The 18,741-nt window shown below is 38.8% G+C and overlaps 1 protein-coding gene across 1 annotated transcript; it reads right to left on the bottom strand.

Moving 5' to 3' along the window:
• Positions 1-1,663: 1,663 nt before the first annotated feature.
• HTATSF1 (HIV-1 Tat specific factor 1) lies at positions 1,664-18,728 on the bottom strand. The gene is made up of 9 exons (XM_012556834.2): positions 18,442-18,728; positions 15,885-16,065; positions 15,625-15,672; positions 15,007-15,161; positions 12,565-12,728; positions 11,444-11,543; positions 5,676-5,765; positions 4,399-4,536; positions 1,664-3,854 (listed from the first exon to the last, which is right to left on the bottom strand). Exons 1-9 carry the CDS (start codon positions 18,625-18,627, stop codon positions 2,808-2,810), a joined length of 2,109 nt encoding a protein of 702 aa, XP_012412288.1. The 5' UTR covers positions 18,628-18,728; the 3' UTR covers positions 1,664-2,807.
• Between the last annotated feature and the right edge of the window lie 13 nt (positions 18,729-18,741).

Raw genomic sequence — 18,741 nt, forward strand, 5'->3', positions numbered from 1 at the left:
GTGTAATCAGAATATTAACTAATTCCTACCTTCTCTCCAAGCCCCAGAAATCAGCAAATAACTTGCATCAGGAAAACAGATTCCACTCTGAAGAGGAAGAGGCCGTGGCTTCCAAATGGACAGGACCTGGCTGCTCAGGGCTTCAAGATGAGCCCAGAGTTACCATCACTTGAGAAGGGAGGGAAGGAAAACAGAGATACTGGAACAAATTGTTCCAGTTTTTGTCATCTCACGCTTCTTTGTAGGAAGCAGTTAACGATTCCAAATGTTTTATCAATGTTGGCAGGACCAGTAATATTTTAATCTTCTAACATGTTTCAAGTTTGTTCCTATGCAAGGTACTTGTAGACTCATTGAGAGCAGACCATTTAAGCATCAAAAGGCACCCCTGAAGCCACTTCCGGTTCACGCATTCAGAGTTGAAGATATTATTTTATACTTTCTGCAAATTGTTTAGGCTTAAAATACCTACATCTTAGAAATTCTGTCAGCTAATTGTTGAGCATGGCTGTGCTTAACACCCACTCCTATATTTTCCCTTGGATAATGTGTTGTTGTCCCATGGGGCAGTTCTACTCTGTCCTACAGGGTCACTATAAGTCAGAATCGACTCGATGGCAACTGTTTTTTTTTTTGTTTTTATAAGAGAACATTTATGAAGAAGATATTGACTAATTGTTTATATTTGGGAGGGAGTGATGGGTAGTTTAGCTTGTTTTTGAGCTGGTATGTATAATGTAAATCTTGCACGTACAACCTTTTATTGAAGTAACACCCTGAGCAACTCTACAAAGTCCCTATCATTTGCTCTGGTGTGGTTTCTGCTTTTGTTAAAATAAAAACACCCATCTATGATTGCATGTACTATGCCTTTCTTCTATTTACCTTCATACGAGTTTGTTGTATGTTTTTAAATTACATTTCAATAGATCTTTCAATTTTTTTTTTTAAAAAGTGTTGCCTCACAGTAAATCCCGTTTACAGGACCAATAAAACCTGATTACTTAGTAAGCATACAAGTGTGTAAAGTGCGTCATGACTTCATTAATTCCTGTTATTTACCAATACCACCTCATAAATTATTTACTTTACAGCTATTTGTAACTTTCACTTCCAGTGAAAAGAGCCTGAGTATTTGATAAATGAGTGAGCAGAGGAAAGAGGTCGGAATATGGGGCAACATCCTTCAGAGCTGAAACTCGCCACAGCCGCACACGTGTACACTCAGAGGAGCAACGTGCCCGCCTGCCAGCATCGGCAATGCTTTGTTGTTTTACACAACACAGACTAAAAAATAGTGAACATTTACTACGTTCTTACAAACTGCCTCTCCCCAAGCAATAGTAATGTAATGGCTCACTAAGCATTACTAAGCAATGGCTAGTATCTGAAACAACAGACTAAGTTGTGTATTGTCTTCGGACAGTTTCTGGATTTTCAAAATTACACATTTCAATGTAAATAATGAAGCTGGCCCCCTTCTCACGATCCTAGAGCTAATTTAAATCTGTAGAGTTATCCGTCCCAACAGTTGTGTGCAGAAGGTAGGCATTCTTTTCCTTTCATTTCGAAAACCAGTTCTCTAATAAAGTGTTTAAATGCTGCTGGCTTAGCCTTAAAGGCAACATCATTTTGGTTTGCAATTTTTCTGTATGTAACTTTCTTCACCTCTTTTATTAAATCATCCCTGGTGGAAATTCTGAAGATTTTAAGAAATCCCAGCGATCAACCAAAAACTTTTTACAACAAAAACTGGCTTGAAGTAACAGGAACTCTTTCCTGTCCCAAGAGAGTAATGATTACACTTTAAGACACTATAATGAAAAGCAGCAATGCAGTTTATTTTAATGCTTCTGAGACTAACATCTGAATTCTACATCAGAAGTAAATTCACCAATACTGAATTTGGAAAGCACAATCAAGACCCCAAATTCCACTGGGACTACACAACTTAGCACTGTACGAGGCGCTGTGATTCTAAAACAAAACAGAAAACTGAAGCAAGCAATACAAAAGAAGTTCTTTAACTTCAGGGGACCCGTGAACCTTAGACTGTACACAAGAACTTGTGTAATATGTGTGTGTGCGTGTATTTTTTCTGGGGAAAGTTTCCATAACTAATCAAATTCTAAAGGGGCCCCCCAAGGTTAAGAAACAGTACACAACAGAATCCTAATTTCCCTCTACATTTTCAACAATAATGGAAACTGCGGAAATTCATTTCTGTACATCTAAATTTTAATGGAAAGAGGCAGAAAAGAAAACAATCAAGAACTGGGCGGGGAAAAACTCCAAAAGTGTTATTTATGAGTTTAGTAACATTTTCTGGTTTAGAGAAGGGAAGGGCGGGCAGAAGTGGTAACATAAACTGGAAGCAGGGAGACTCCTAAGGGATTTGCAAGTCCTTAGAAACATTAAACTTTAATATGAATAAAGCAATAACATGAACTTAAAATGCAATGTAACTCAAGTCCAATTTTCTGTTTCTGCATATTATCAACTTATTTTTATTTCTGAATATCACAAACTTCAGTCAGAATACTTTCAAAAATATTATTCTGCATGCATTTAACAAATCTGACAAAAGGACAAGTATCCAGTTTACTTGCATTATGACTATGAACTTTTAAATGAACCAATGAACACATATTTAAAATTATCAGGTACAGATAACAATGAAAACATCAATGCATTAATCTGATGGCATCCTACCACTATGCACATGTTCATGTAATACTACTAATAATTACTCTGAAGCAGAGGCAAATGTAGACCAAGGACTCTCAGAAAAAAGCAAGTTGAAGGGATTACATATCCTCATCATCATCATCACTACTGAGGACAAAGCTGCTGCCTGTGGACAGGGGCTCTTCTTCTTGAAGATTCCCAAAACAACCCACAGTGCCCCTCTCATTAGACTCTAACAACTTGTCACTGGAATCCTCATCGAACAACTTGTCGGAACTGTCATCTTCCAACAACTTTTCAACGATCTCTTCCTTTTTGTCTGAATCTTCAAACAGCTTTTCCTCTGCCTCATCCTCCTCTTCGTCAGCATCTTCGAGCCCCTTTTCATCTGCGTTTCCTTCATCCTCTTTCTCATCTGACTCACCATCAAATACTGTTTCATCTGCATCTTCCTCCTCTTCCTTTTCATCTGAATCTTCTTCAAACTCTCTCTCGGAACCTTCCTCATCAAACACTTTTTCAGAGCCATCATCTTCACATTCGGATTTTTCAGAGTCTTCTAACTCTTTTTCAAGAAGATTTTCAAACTCTTTTTCAGAGTCATCCTCATCACTTTCTTTTTCAAGGCCATTTTCTTCGAATTCGTTTTCAGAGCCATCTTCACACTGTTTTTCAGAGCATTCTTCTTCAGAATCCTTTTCAGGGCTGTCCTCTTTAGACTCCTTCTCAAGGCCATTCTCTTCAGAATCTCTTTGGAGCGTCTTCTGTTTAGGTTCGCTTTCAGCGCCATTCTCTTCAGACTCTTTTCCAGGACTGCCCTCCTCAGGCCCCCGTTCACGGCAGCCTCCCTCAGACCCTCTCTTGGACCAGCCTTCTTCAGACCCTTCTTTTTCAGAAGACTCGTCTTCACATTCTCCCCCATCTTCTGGTTTTTCAAACTTCTTTTCATTTACGGGCGCTTCAAACGTCATTTCAGCTGCGGCTTCTGGAGCATTCATTCGCGATGTGCCAGGGTGCTCTGAAAAATGCCTTACTCTAGAAGGCCCTGCTCTTTCTGAAGCACTGGCAAGATTTGAACGCCGAAAGCCTCTGCTGGCCTCGGACTCACTGAGGAAAGCCTCCCATCCTTTCAGCCTTTCCTCTCTTTCTCTTGTGGTCTCCTCCACCTGTGCATAAATGAACACTGCCATTAAAATAAGGTTCAGGCAAAAAGAAATTAACAACTGTTTCTGAGCATTTCTAATATTGAGGACAGTACCCTGATTTTATCAGGCATCTCTTCTTAGGACATCAAAATAATTCCCTATCTTTAGCTTTCAAAACTTTACATCTTGATTTACTAGACTTGACCTAAGATCATTTAAATAAATGCCAAACACCAAAGAACTGCAGAAACATCTCATTTCCTAAACGTTAATATCTGAGCTCTGTTTGTACTTTACAACACAGAAAGGAAGATAAATGTTTTGGTTCAATATGTTCTTTTCTTTACTTATCACTAATCTGAACAAGCCTCAAAATTTCAGATATGTAAACTGAAAGATGAAAACATTTTTCTTTCTAGCCTCTGAATGCAAGGTATTATTTAAAATAAGTATTGTTACATTAAACAGATTAAACCGAACCCAAAACTTAACTCTGAAGGCCGGTTAGATCAGTATTCATTGGTAATGAAATAATTCATACGCCCTCGGCAGTTACAGAATTTACCTGATAATCTGTAGTCCCATCCCATGCTTCGGCAGTGATCTGACGGCCACCAAACCACCTTCCATCAAGGGTTTGAATGCAATAATCAGCTTCCTCTGGATCCCTGAAGGACACAGAGGCCACACCATCTGGATGTCTCTAGAAAGACAAGGGAGAAAAAAACAGGAATAAATGGTAAGATTAAAAATAAAACACACACATTTGAAAAAGTAGATAAAGTCACATTCTTTCTAATAACTTGAGCTAAAAGACTTTATGTACGAAGTCTTTCCTCCCTTTTACCCCAGACACATAGCTAGCTACTTCTTTAGCTTAATCTTGTCCAGCAGGAACCAAACACAATGTCCTTGGAAATGTTTCTGCTGACAACATTGTCTGAGAGGCAGGACAATATAATTGTTGAGAGTGTGGACTCTGAAGTCAGATAGCCTTGGGATGAAATCCTGGCTCTGCCACTTATCAGCTGAATGATATTGGGCAAGGTGTTTAACCTCTGAAGTTTCAGCTTCCTCATCTGTAAAATGGGTTTAATAGTACCTACCTACCTCAAAGAGTTGTGAGGATTAAACAAGATAACGTGTAAAATAGCTTATAGTATGCAACCAATAAACATGGGCTCTTTTCATTATTATGTGCCAATTTCAGAAGTAAAAAAAGAGTGATTAGGGGAATATACAGAATATTTTTCCTGATTTTCTCCAAATATGGAGAGCAATTCACAAAAGAGGGGAAAATATGGGCCAACAGGGAACCATACATCTCCTGTTTTTCTTGTACTTTCTTCTACCTGATCAAGTACTCTCAGGGGCGGACTACTCACCAGGCAAGGTAAACACCATGTTTACTCTGTTCACCATACAGATTAGTAAGTAAGCACAAGTAAGCCCATGCTTACCTTGCTTACTAGGTTATCTGCCCCTGTCAGGGATTGTAAATTTGAAAAGAGGCTTTGATTCCATAGGAAGGTGCTGTGGGGTTGGGATAGAGACAGATGCCAGCCATACCTAGAAGCAGAGTCTTTTATGTGGTGCTCACCCTGCCTATTGGATAAGCTACCCGAGTACTCTACAGTGGTGATGAAGGCAAATCATCAAGGCATGCTACGTCTATCATGATCATCTAATTATTGCTAACAGGTGATTACCACTAGCGAGCAGACCTACTATACAAAAACATCAATTTAAAATTTAGGGACACACGAATGAACGTCTGGCAATAACTTACTAAGCTGAAAGAATGATTGCATTGGGATTAATCTGTCCAAGCCATGAACTTACATCAAAGAGAATGAGCTTCTTAATTTGGCCAAACTTTGAACACTCTACTCGAAGGTCTTCTCTTATTTCATTTAACACCAAGGGATCATCCTGCAAAAGTACACATGATTAAAATGGGTTGGCCCCTCCCTTTCAGTGGAAGTCCCGAGAATCCATTTTCTTGCTTTGACAAACCGACAAACAAAAACGGTTTCACTTAAAGTTAGTCATGCGTGTCGGCAGTGTACAAGATAAAAAAAAATTTCAAAATCAAATGGAATTATACCACCAGGGCTGCTTTTAAGATAGAGGAGCTGGACAGGTGTGGCAGGAGTCTGCAGGGGCAAAGGAGAAGGGAGGGAAGCATGAATGGAATTCCCAAATAACAGCAGCTGTGAGGGCAGGAAAAGTGCTGTGGCACATCCAAGTCAGAGACTGCTTAGTCCTGTGACCTGCTCGTGAATCATGACTGTGCTGATGAGGGCCCTCTGCTCTGTGTTTGGGCTAGACATTTAAAGAAACGTAATGGGCAGGAATAGATCCCTTCACTGACTATGTGTTCTAAGATGATTTTTCATACTTCTAAGATTTTATTTTAATTCATAGGGTTCTTGTCTCCTACCATATCACAAGAACAGAACCACACAAATAAGGAGCTTTTAAAGTACACAAGAAAAATACATTCTTAGGTGCTACTTTCTCACAGGTATGAGTGTATTAAGGACACTCAAACAATGCTGCTTCTAGTGGCCTTGACTTCAGGTGGACCCCCCCCAGCCCCTCCCCCTACCCACAACAAAAGGATTTAAAATGCCCTGTGGGAATTAGCAAGCAAATCTTTCTCCAAGTCCCGATTCATGAAACAGACTCATAAAAAGTTACATTATCAACTTGAATTTCAACTATACACAAAAAGAAATGAAGTCATCCCATCTAAGAACTGCTACTGAAGTGGACTTAACTCTTTTTAGGAGACATTTAAATTCATCTGCCTTTCTCACAGGCTTTTTTCCCCTCTCTCACCAACTAAAGAGGAACTGCAAAGAACTACGACAAAGGAGTTCCCCCCTCAAAGTTCTTGGCTAAACAGTTACTGAAATCAAATTAAAAAACAAAAATATAAAATCCTATCATCTGCATGAACCTGAGGCTTCTAAAACTATAGCCAGCAGGACTCTGGATTTTCCCCACTCACAAAATCTAATTTTGGAGAAGACATCAATTTGTTTTGTATAGAATTATCAGACAAGAGAGGAATGGAAAATGGAACCTAAAAGTCATTTGGTGTTTTCTTTTTTGAGGGGGCGTGTGGTTTCAGAGGGCAGGAATCTTGTTTTGCTCAGTTTCATATACCTCCCAGAACACAGCACAGTCTTTTACACATAGCAAACAGTTAATAAAAGCTTTTTCAGAGTTTGACAAACTATCGCTAATACCTCTATTTCAGTCACCAAGGGAAATCAGAATTATATTAAAAACAAAAATTATTTCAAAAAATTTAATAAATTTTAAATTTAAGCATGATTCCATTGTGGGGTAGCTCCCTTATTTCTATACCAAAGTGTCAGTGCTTTTCCTACAAGGGTATCAAACCTTAGCCAACATCTTCCCAGGCCTCCATTTTCATCTACGCCAGCTTGAAAAAGGAATAGATCGTCACCGCTGTATAAAGACCTGACGCTTAAAGTTAAGGTAATAAGCCCCTCCTTTATGAAGATTCTTTGACCAAGCTCAGCACAGACCTTTTCTAAAGACACAACTTTGCAAACAACAGACCTGAGACAAAGAGCAGACGCCTTGAATGAACGTTTGTTTCACTGATGCGCTGAAACCCTCTGCTTGGAGTTTTTTCCCAGGGTGGTGCTTTGTTTATTTTCCCTGGAGGAAATAAACCTTCTCTCTCATTCTTTCTAATCAAAACCTGCACTGTCCAATATGGTGGCCACTAGCCACCTGCGGCTATTGAGCAGTTGGAATGTGGCTAGCCCAAACAGAGGTGTGCTCTAGGTGTAAAATACACAGCAGATTTCAAAGACTTAGTACAAAAAGCATGTAAAATATTTCATTAATATTTTTACACTGATTGCACGTTGAAATGGTATGCTGGGCATAATGGGTTAAATAAAATTCACTGAAATTAATTTCACCTGTCTCACGTTACATTTGTGATTGTGGCTACCAGAAGATTTTAAATTGCACACGTGGCTCGCATTATATTTCTACTGAACAGCACTGGTACACACAATGAGTTGCCTACTTTTGCGTCTGAGTTTAGATTCTTCATCTCTTGGTATTCAAATTTGTCATTTAAAAACATGGCTCCAAATTAAACACCAAAGAACTCTCTTGAAGCTACATTAAAAATATTAGCCTTCACTGTTCACCCTGATGCCAAAAAGTGTTTTTAGGTATGTTGCTTCTAACGTTAGTCAACTATTTGGAATAAAAATATACTCCACCCTCTAAAACCTGATTTCTTTCTGATACCCCCAGGTAACCTGATAATTCACTTTTTATTTGTTTTCCACAAAAAATCTCTGATGGAGTCTTCAAATTAAACACTCTCCAAAAAAGTCCAATGAACGCAGATGTTCCTGTTGAATACTTCTATAAAAAGTTACATAACGTCTAGTCTACACCAGTGCTGTCCAAGAGAACTTTCTGCGATGATGGAAACATTGTATATCTGCATCATCCAATATGGTAGCCATTCTAATTAATATAACATTTAAATAACCACACGTGGCTGGGAACTACCATGTTGGACAGCACACTTTGAGCATACTGATACACTCTGAGGTTGAAGCCACAAAGACACCGAGAAAATAACAAGACTGTCTGTAGTCCCTCTTGTTAACAGGCTCTCATCAAGCTAATTGGACCACATGAAACCAGGCAGATGGGCAAACAAGGATAGTACCACCAAGGATTTCTTTGGCTGTCATTTCTCAAACTCATCACTCCCAGATAGAGTGCCCTCCCATCCTTTGTGGCCTAAGTGTCTGGAAAAAAAAAAAAACACAAAAGAACTTTCCTTCATTTGCAAAGATGCTAAAGAGAAAATGTTTTATCCACTGGGTGAAAGAAAGACTTTGGCTTGTTGAGTAACAGGGCTTTCATTCAACCATTCTGTCACTTTTTTCTTCATGTAAGTATCGAGGGTCTGTTAATAAATATATATTGAGGGTCTACTATGGGCCAGGCACAATTCTAAGCACTGGGAATATAGCAGTGATCAAGGTAGACAAAGCACTTGCTCTCATGAAACTCACATTCTAGTAGTGATAAAATTATTTCCGATAATAATAAACACTATGAAGGAAATAAAACAGAGTAACATAAAGGCTCTATAACCTTGAAGTAAAGTTAACACTAAATCAATAAGGGTTTTTTTAAAACAATTGGGAATTTGCAAGTGTGAAACTTCTATCCTCAAAAATATTCACTGGAGGGAACTTGGAGGGGTAAAAGTAGAATAAATGTGGCTTTTCGGGGGACAGAATATTTGTTAAACCAGGAGAAGCTAAGCTTGTTCAGGGTAATCAAAAAAAACCCACTGCCGTTGAGTCGATTCTGACTCACAGTGACCCCCACAGGGTTTTCAAGGCTGTAAATCTCCATGGAAGCAGATTGCCACATCCTTCTCCTGCGGAGCCACTGGTGGTTTCAAACCGCTGACCTTTCGGTTAACAGTCAAGTGCTTTAACCACTGCGCCACCAGGGTGATAGCTAGACTCAAACAAGGTTGCACTGGTGTATCCAGGGTACTGCACTGGCCCTGGGTGCGTGGCGCCACTGAGCAGTTTCCATTAACCCAGTACAGCTCAACGTCCTTCCTCAAGCATGGTAATGTGTTAATTAAAAGATTACCCATCTTTGACTTGAATTTTAGAGCTGATATTATGATGTTATGTAAAAGAGGGACGTCAGATGTTTGGACAGGGGTGCAATTTCAGTGCTTGCCATTGGCGCCATTTCCTGCAGATACGCTGCTGGCGGTACCGGGTGAAAAGAACTGCTCGGTGGCGCCAGGGCCGGGCCAGCGCAATACCTACCATACCTGCCATACTGTAGTTACACTTCTGAGCATGTCAATGACAAGGCAGGAGGTAAAAACAAGAATAGCTATAATTACATGTCAGACTTCTATCTGCAGAGGTCCCGATGCTTTGAATTAAGTCTGTTTATATTCACGTTGAAGTGTTAGGAAGAGTATGGAATGTGTGAATTAAGGACCTCAAGTCACAGAAATATGTCACCTGATAAACAAATCACTTATTTACCAAAATGTGATAAATTGTAGAAAACCCTGAGGTTGTATCTGATAGACATACCATGATCCATCTACACATTCCTTTTAATGGCAAGGACAGTGTTTCAAAAATCAACTAGCGTGCGTATGTGTGTGTTTGTGTGTTTGAAACATGCTTTGTTATCGCTGTCAGTCTAAAATCGCTGCTATATTTCAAGATTCTTTAGGATTTCTGGCCAGAAGAGACACCAAGCAACCTTATAAACAGATCACATATATCTTCCCAACGACCTCAAAAGATGCCCAGACTCCAGAGGCGCACAGTAAACCCTATCACATCACTATTTGCCAGGATGGAGCTCAACAGACCATTCTGCCCCCCCGCCCCCTTGCTGTTGTTAGCTGCCATCAAGTGGGCTTTAACTCATGCGACCTTATAGCGTAAAAGAACGAAACACTGCTCAGTCCTGTGCCATCTCCATGATCTTCGATGTTTGAGCCCACTGGTGAGGCTATTGTGTCAATGCATCTCATTGAGAGTTTCCCTCGTTTTCGCTGACCCTCTACTTTACCAAACATGATGTCCTTCTCTAGCGACTGGTCTTTCCTGACGACGTGTCCAAAGTAAGCAAGATGAAGTCTCACAATCCTCGCTTCTAAGGAGCATTCCAGTTGTATTCTTCTAAGACTGACTTGTTCCCTCTCTAAGGGGGCTAAAATAATATTGCCATTTTGACCCTGTTTAAATGCATAAAAGGAACGAGAATGGGCTTTGGTTGTAACCAGATCACTTGTAAACCTGGAATTCTATATCATGAATATTTTTTTCTCATTATATAACTTGCTATCATTAAATTTCAGAATGCAGGCAGGAAATAAAAAATTGTTTTCCTACTAATGATCATATCATTTCAGTCTATGTCAAGACAGATAAGAAATAGAGGGCAGAATGCAATTACCTTAATGGAAATTAATATCCCTTAAGCCTCTCTAGTAGCTCTTTCTTTCTTTACTGTTCTTGAGAATTTTTACATAGACATTAAATATTATAAAATCCTCCTGAGAGCCACTGAAGATTGTTATAAAAGTTATGTCCTGAAAAACAACCCCCACTATGTAAACATCAGGGGCTGAATCTCATTAAACTAAGGTTTTTAAAGGATCAAACCTTTAGCACAGTTTTCATTATCAAGTGTGAGGCTGGTACTCACCACCAAAATCAGCCCATACTTGTTGAATTGCACTCAAAATCCACATGCAACTCCCATGAATCTTTTAATGACGATTTTTAAAACCTGATTTCCCATAGTAGGCAGCTGCTGTCGGGGCCACAGTGTGGGCATTAAACAGTTTTACCTAGGATGCAGCTAAAAGAACACGACTACGCTGGGCTAAACAAACGGAAATCCATTTCCCTGCCCTGACTACTACAGGGACACGCAGGCTGTGACATGAGGAAGACAGAGTGAGGCCAGCTTTAGGCTCCCTTCAAAGAAAACATCTCAGTGTTGCCACTGGTAAGAATACAGCTTCCTACCTCAAAATCCATAGGATGAAACATATTTTTGAGGATGACAACTCGCTCATGGCGCATTCGGGACAGTCCAGCTTTCCTCTCAGGTCTCCAATCCAACTGCCTAGTGCAAGAAAGCAATAACAAGAAACTGTGACTTTGGTTTCATATTTGCAGGTACTTACTGGAGAGAGAAAAAAATTGAGTTGTTAATATAATTCTTTATTATTTAATATGATAATGATCCAGTATCTGAAATCCTCAGAATATATTGCTTTTCCAAGCAACTGCTGTCCAATTACTGTCATTCCAGTGAGATTCCTGAAAAATGGATAATTACTTGGTATTTATGACTATTTAGAAAGATATACTTTGAGGCTAAAAAAAAGATTTTCAAATCGTATTGGGTTTTCGGCATTTTACATGGCTATAAAGAACAAACCACACTGAAATATGTGTGAAATATGAAAACACTCACTCTGTTATAATCTTAACCCTTACTGATATTATTGACAAAATTTGTAGGTATCATTTTAAGCACTCGTGTAAAAACTAAGGGGCATCACAACATTTTACGATCAGTTTAAGCATAGTGTTAGACGTGTTGTTAGAACTCACGCTGATAAAAGTACTCACCATTTTGGCTAATTTCTTAAAACTAGTATATTGAAAGTTTATTACACAAATCTGTCAATAATAGAAATGACTCCATTATGCATATACTATATACAACTACATAATAACTATAATGATAAAAACCTATCATTTCTAATTCCTACTAACAAAACTGTATACAAAAATTTAGCTAATGTAGTTGATTTCAATCCACACTGAAAACGAACTAATGAATCTGTATATAAAACTAAACTTTCTTATTTAATCTGATGTCCAGCATTTTCTAAAACGATGACCTCTCTTAAGTCCCTATCATATTACAAACAAACAGCCTAGAAAATGAAAAACACCACTGCTGCCAAGCCATATTACTTCAGTATACATTACCGAAGGCTCCTGATCATCTAATAAAACTCTTTTAAAATAATCTGTAGGCATATTTGATGAAGCAAAATTAGGTGGCTATTACCAAAAACATACTCCAGGACATTTTTACGAAACCTTTCAAAGAGGATGAAAACAATACACACTTTTGTTGCATAGACAGTTTCTTTCTGTAGTCTTTGCATTTCTTCTTCTTTTTTGAGGCATCGTATTCCCCCTTCAGTTGAAACCGTGCCACCTCGACATGTAATTTGTAGCCTCTAATTTCATCTTCATCCAAAAGTTTTAATGCAAGCTCCACAGATTCTCTCTTTATAAAGGTAAAACAAAATAGTCAATAAGTTATACTCTGAAACTTCAGGAGTTTTTTTAGATGAATCACGACCATACATACAATAAAGATTTAAATACAACTACCTACTTTGGGAAAAAGAACTCTCGAATAAATATCAGGAAACCTGCATTTGAGACATAGCTATCCCTAACCAGCTGAGGGAACTTGGGCAAGTTCTTCAAGCTCCCTGAGCCCCAGCTTCCTCATCTGTAAAATGGGAAGGGTAATGCCTTCATCACAGGGTTCTTGAGAGGACTGAATGGAATAATGCAGGTAAAAGATAAATCAAACCAAAAAAACCAAATCTGTTGCTGTCAAGTTGGTTCCGACTCACAGGGACCCTACAGGACACAGAGTAGAACTGCCCCATAGGGTTTCCAAGGAATGGCTGGTGGATTCAAACTGCCAACCTTTTGGTTAGCATCCAAATGCTGAACCACTGCACCACCAGGTAATGGATAGTGACTGGCATATGCTAGGTGCTCAATAAAATATTCTATTATTGGAAAAGTAACTTTGCCTCTTGGAGCCTCAATTTTTCATCTGAAGAGGCAAATGGGCTTGCGTGATTTCTAAGGCCCATTCCGGTCTTAAAAGCCTATAATACTCCTACTTAAAAGACAACATGACTCAAGGAACTTGGAATAGCATAGGCAGCCTTAATTTTTTTTTTTTAATTCACCAACTAAATTCTAGCTCAGCTCTGTACTATACTGAGAAGTAAAAGGTGATTATCTGATGGCTTGTATATTAAATACACTTGTAGATTCTGAATCCTATACAAAGGGGGCAGTTTTTGGCCCTACACAGAGCCCAAGCTTTGAGGACCTCGGGAACACACAAAAGGATAAATGAACTCAACTGCTCACATCAAATATGGATCCCGGAAGAGTAAAATATATTCTTTTGGAACTCAATTTACTGATTTGCTAATCTAGCATTTTTATGAATCCTAAATTGTACACATGAAATTTTTCAAAATCTCCTTTTCTTTAAAAAAAGTTTCAAATCCAGTCAAATCTCCTAAGAATCTGTTCACAGATTTTTAATAATCCTCGAAAAACGTGTAAAACTCCCATCTCCTTTAAATATTCCACAACTATCTTTCTATAATGGCCATGTCCATGTCCCATTCTCATCATGTTTGAGATCCAGATCAAAAATCCCTTATCTCCCAAAAAGCTGTCAGCTTAATCCTACTCTCTTCTGACTCCACTGGAATTTGGTATACTCACAACACACATACGGTGCCTGTACTGTTGTTTTATAATTCTGAGTTTACTCTGTAATGATTTCCAGGTTCTATGACATATGTGTATGTCAGCATCACGCCCATTTCTTTTGTACCCTGCAATAATGCATAACACATGCTCCTACGGTGACAGGTGTTCCAGAAATGACGACTGCCTTTGGCACTGAGCTTTCCCTGTGCAATTTATGGTACCATGAATACATGAAGACTGGCAAATTTCTGTTAATACCACTCTTTCTTCTCTCCTACTCTAAAAACAAGGCAAAGCAGTAAGCGTAAGGTAATATCTCCTTTATGGATTAATTCAGGGGTCAGCACACTTCTTTTGTAGAGAGCTAGTCAGTAAATATTCTAGGTTTTATGGACCATGTGGTCCATGTTGCAAATACTCAACTCTGCAGTTGAAGCATGAAAACAGCCATAGACAAATGCATAAATGAATGAGTGTGGTTGTGTTCCGAAAAAACATTTATTTACAAAAACAGGCAGTGGGAAAGAGTTTGCTGAACCCTGCTCTAATCCATTCCAATGGGCAAATAAAATGCTATAGCCTTGTTTGTTTTGGGACTTTTAAAATGTGTTCTGAATTGATTATATCTCATGTAACATATGTAACACTTTGATCTAACGAACAAACCTTACCAATGTGATATACACAGATACAAGCTGAAACTTCCATTTTCTTCATACCCTGCTTTGAATAGTTCTCGGTCTGGTTATCATCTATAAAAGATTACAGCCTTGGTTCCTGGGTGGTGCAAATGGTTAACATGCTCAACTGCTAACAGAAAGGCTGGAGGTTTGAGTCCATCCAGAGGCACCTTGGAAGAAAGGCTTGGTGATCTACTTCTGAAAAATCAGCCACTGAAAACACTATGGAGCACAGTTCTAGTCTGCTACACACTGGGTGGCTAAGAGTTAAGAGTCGATTCAGTAGCAACTTGTTTTGGTTCCTGAGTTAAAAATGGAGCTATGAGAAACTCATTTGACCATATAACCAACCTTCAAATAACAGCAAAGCCCATCTCCTTTAAGATTTCCTTGACTATCTTTGTAAAGCTTGACCTTAAATTCTTCTGTTTGAGGATCTCTCATAATAATGCCAAATTTAGACATGAGCTGGATAAATTCATCCACTGTAATGTCTGGAGGCAAACCTGTAACATTAAAAAAATAAACTTTTATGATGGCATCTACAATAAGGGTGAGATTACCAATGACAAATATACGACCTAGGTTGAATGCAATTTTGATTTTCTAAATGTTATGTAAAACTCTCACATCTATAGAATTGAGAAAATTTCACCATTGTCATGTATTCAAATATACATTAAAAATTATGCTTTGCTTAGGCCTCGTTTCACTGAACCCGAAGCAGCAAGCTGCCGTAAATTATTGAAAGCAAGCAGAAAGGACGGCGTGCAAAGTTACATACACTTTTCTTAGTACTACAATAAACAACGATCACATTCCTCACGAATGGACACAGCTGAATAGAAAGTTGTAATGACACAACGATAAAAAATGGACTTTACAGACACTAATAACTAAAAATCACTGCGAAAAATCTCAAAATCCAATATTTTTCTACACTAAATTTGTTTAAAAAAGTATACGTACCAGACACATATACATTTGTATTTCTGTCTTCTTCAACATGAAACCATCCTAAAGAACAAAACAAAATAAATAAGTAAAACACATGCAAGGAAAAATAAATCACATTATGAAATCTTGACAATACGGCAGTTTGTTGAAACTTTCAGGAACTTTCTCTTACCTTAGAAGAACAAAACAAACTAACTGAAATCACTGCCCAGCTTTCAAAGTATTTGAGTCTTTTGACAGATAATTAGTTTTTACAAGCTAGAACCACTTGCCTGATTCCGCCTTTCTTTTTTCTCCCTTCTTTTTGGGCTCAGTGGGCTCGGGGGGTTTTCTCTGCGGAGGTTCCCCTGCATTACCAGCACTGACATCTTGGGCGTTTGCAGTAGAGCTGGACGCTCCATCATTAGAGAAGCCATAATTGGCCTGATACGTAGCAATGAAATCTTCAGTGATCTAAATAAGAAATTCAGCACACATACAGAAATTCAAGTTCATTTTTTCCCATAAGAAGTGTCAACTGTGTAAAATTACAGCATATTCAGTTATACAAATTAACATAGAAGTGTTTCCGTGGGCAACAGTTGTAGTAATTAGAGGGTAAATGCAAGATTCCAAAAAAACCAAACCCGTTGCCATGAAGTCGATTCTGACTCATAGTCACCCTATAGGACATAGCAGAACTACCCCATAGGGTTTCCAAGGCTGTAATCTTTAAGGAAGCAGACTGCCACATCTTTCTCCCACACAGTGGCTGGTGGGTTCAAACTGCCAACCTTTCAGGTAGCAGCCGAACACTTAACCACTTCTCCACCAGGGCTCCTTAATGCAAGATTAGTCACCTTACACAGTAAACTGTGCCTGAAATGATAAAAAAATAAGAGACACAGGTACTTGGATTATTAACACGAAAGTCTGAGATACTATTAAGGCATTTTAAAGTGACGTTGGCACCTTTTCTAGTTGTTTCATTTATAAATTACTACCTCTCTACGTTCTACTTGAATTTAAGACTGTAAGTAGGCACAACGCAGTAACAGTTAACAGTAAAACGGAATAAAACCAATAGTCAAGTGGAAACACTGTATACAAATATACAGATAATCTAACAGAATCAATTTTTCTTTTACTCTACAGACACACAAATGTATATGTACACCAAATACTTAAGTATCTGTACACAGAGAGCACACAGAATGGAATCTTGATTTAGTGTACAGAGAATGGGGCGAACAATTGTAAAACTAAGTGTTCATTTTAACTCTATCACTAATTAAATCACATGATCGTTTAGTGTCAAAACAAACCCAACTCACATCTATCTACCTGACTTTTAGGGAAAAGCAGTACTGCACAACGAAAAAATGCAGTTATATCTTCATACCAATCGATCATTAGGCATACATAGGAACAGGGAAACTTACAACTCAAAGCTTGAGAAAGTATGGGCTTCCATAGTATAAAAAAGATAGTCACAGAGTAATCCATTCTGAGACTACTGTTAAAAGCGCTCAGAAGGCAGAAGAAAACAAATTTGTACTCCAGCTGGCACTACCAGTACAGGAGTGAAATAGTAAATCTTAACAATTTGGAAGGATTAAAATATACAAATACAAAATGGGGAAGAAAAAAGTTGAAATAAATAGTGTTTTAAATAACAGTCAAGTTACACCATGGAGATACATTTTTTATTACTGGCTTGCAAGTCAATTAGTGTGCTACTATATCCTTTTCTCCCCCCACCGCCATCCACATGAGACTTAGAGTAGGAGGGTACTTTTACCGCCATGCTTACTGAATCAAGTTAACACTAGTTATTTTACTTCCAAGCTGAAATAAAATATCTAACGTTTTTCAAGTACTTCAAACAAATATACACAGAACTTTTCCATCCACATTTGTGCACCTCTAGTCATATTCCTGTGCTTGTATGGTTCAAACACACGTCTACGTACATAATTTAGTAGGAAAGAAGAGAGTGGCGCAAAGTTTATCCAGTAAAGATACATGAAGGGCTACTTTTTTATTCATCAAGAAGACGCATTTTGCACATCGTACATAAACTAAAACTGAATTACCAGCATAAGTGAGGTTGGCTACCTGAGATCAACAGCTACTTAATTTGTTCATGGTGTTTTTCCTCTTTGCAGTAAACAGCTGTCACTAATGTAATAACCAACTGTGACCTTCACAGATAAAATTAATAAGGCATAAAAAAGACTTAAGAATTACATTTGGGACATCTCCCTAAAGATTTATGCTCCTTTACACATCCATTCATCTATAGGGTGGCTGTGAGATGAACCCGTGCATAAAGAACATAAATCTTCAGGAAGATATTGCAAATGTAATTCTTAAGTCTTTTCTGTGCCTTATTAATTTTAATCTGTGACGGTTACAGTTGGTTATTACATTAGTGACTGCTTTTTATTGCAAAGAAGAAAAACACCACGAACAAATTAAGTAGCTGTTGCTCTCAGGGAGCCAATCTCACTTATCCTGGGAATTCAGAGTTTTAGTTTATGTACGATGTGCAAAATTCATCTTGATTAATAAAAAAAAGTAGCCCTTCATGTATCTTTACTGAATGAACTTTGCGCCACTCTTCTCTTTCCTACTAAACTTTGTACCTAGGCATACAAGGTCGCTATGAGTCGGAATCTACTATACGGCAACGGGTCTTACACATCGGTTCTGCAAAAGACACAACAAAAAGAAACGTCTCTATCCATGGAACTCTAACCCATGATCTCAGCAGAGAAAACGTAAAAGGAGTGTCCCGTAGGTTGGCCAGGCGGGCCCGCTCTGCAGTGGCACCCATGTCACTCTTACCTTGGGGAACCAAGCCTTCTTGTCTAGATCCCACTCGTAGGGGGTGTCAGCCGGCTGTTGCTCCAAAGAATCGGCTTCTCCGCCGGGATCTTCCTGGGGGTCACCGTCCTTGGGGTCTCCGTACAATTCTTGCATCCGCAACTGCTCATCAAACTCATCGTTCGCATTCAAGTTATTGCCGCTCATGTTTCCGACCTAGCCCCGGGGTAAGGTCCGGGCGAGCAAAGAGGCCCAGATGACGCTGGAGGGGCACAGAGACAGCGAGGTCCGCGCGGCCGCCGCGCCCCCGGCCCGCCTCCC

This window comes from Trichechus manatus, unplaced genomic scaffold (genome assembly GCF_000243295.1).
Source record: "Trichechus manatus latirostris isolate Lorelei unplaced genomic scaffold, TriManLat1.0 scaffold00079, whole genome shotgun sequence".
Lineage (NCBI taxonomy): Eukaryota > Metazoa > Chordata > Mammalia > Sirenia > Trichechidae > Trichechus > Trichechus manatus.

Coding starts and splice junctions, on each gene's coding strand:
- HTATSF1 (XM_012556834.2), bottom strand. CDS start 18,627: ATGAGCGGCAATAACTTGAATGCGAACGATGAGTTTGATGAGCAGTTG. Junction 15,673..15,884: donor AAAAAGAAAGGCGGAATCAG/GCAAGTGGTTCT, acceptor TTTGTTCTTTAG/GATGGTTTCATGTTGAAGAA. Junction 12,729..15,006: donor GGCTTTGCTGTTATTTGAAG/GTTGGTTATATG, acceptor ACCTTTATAAAG/AGAGAATCTGTGGAGCTTGC.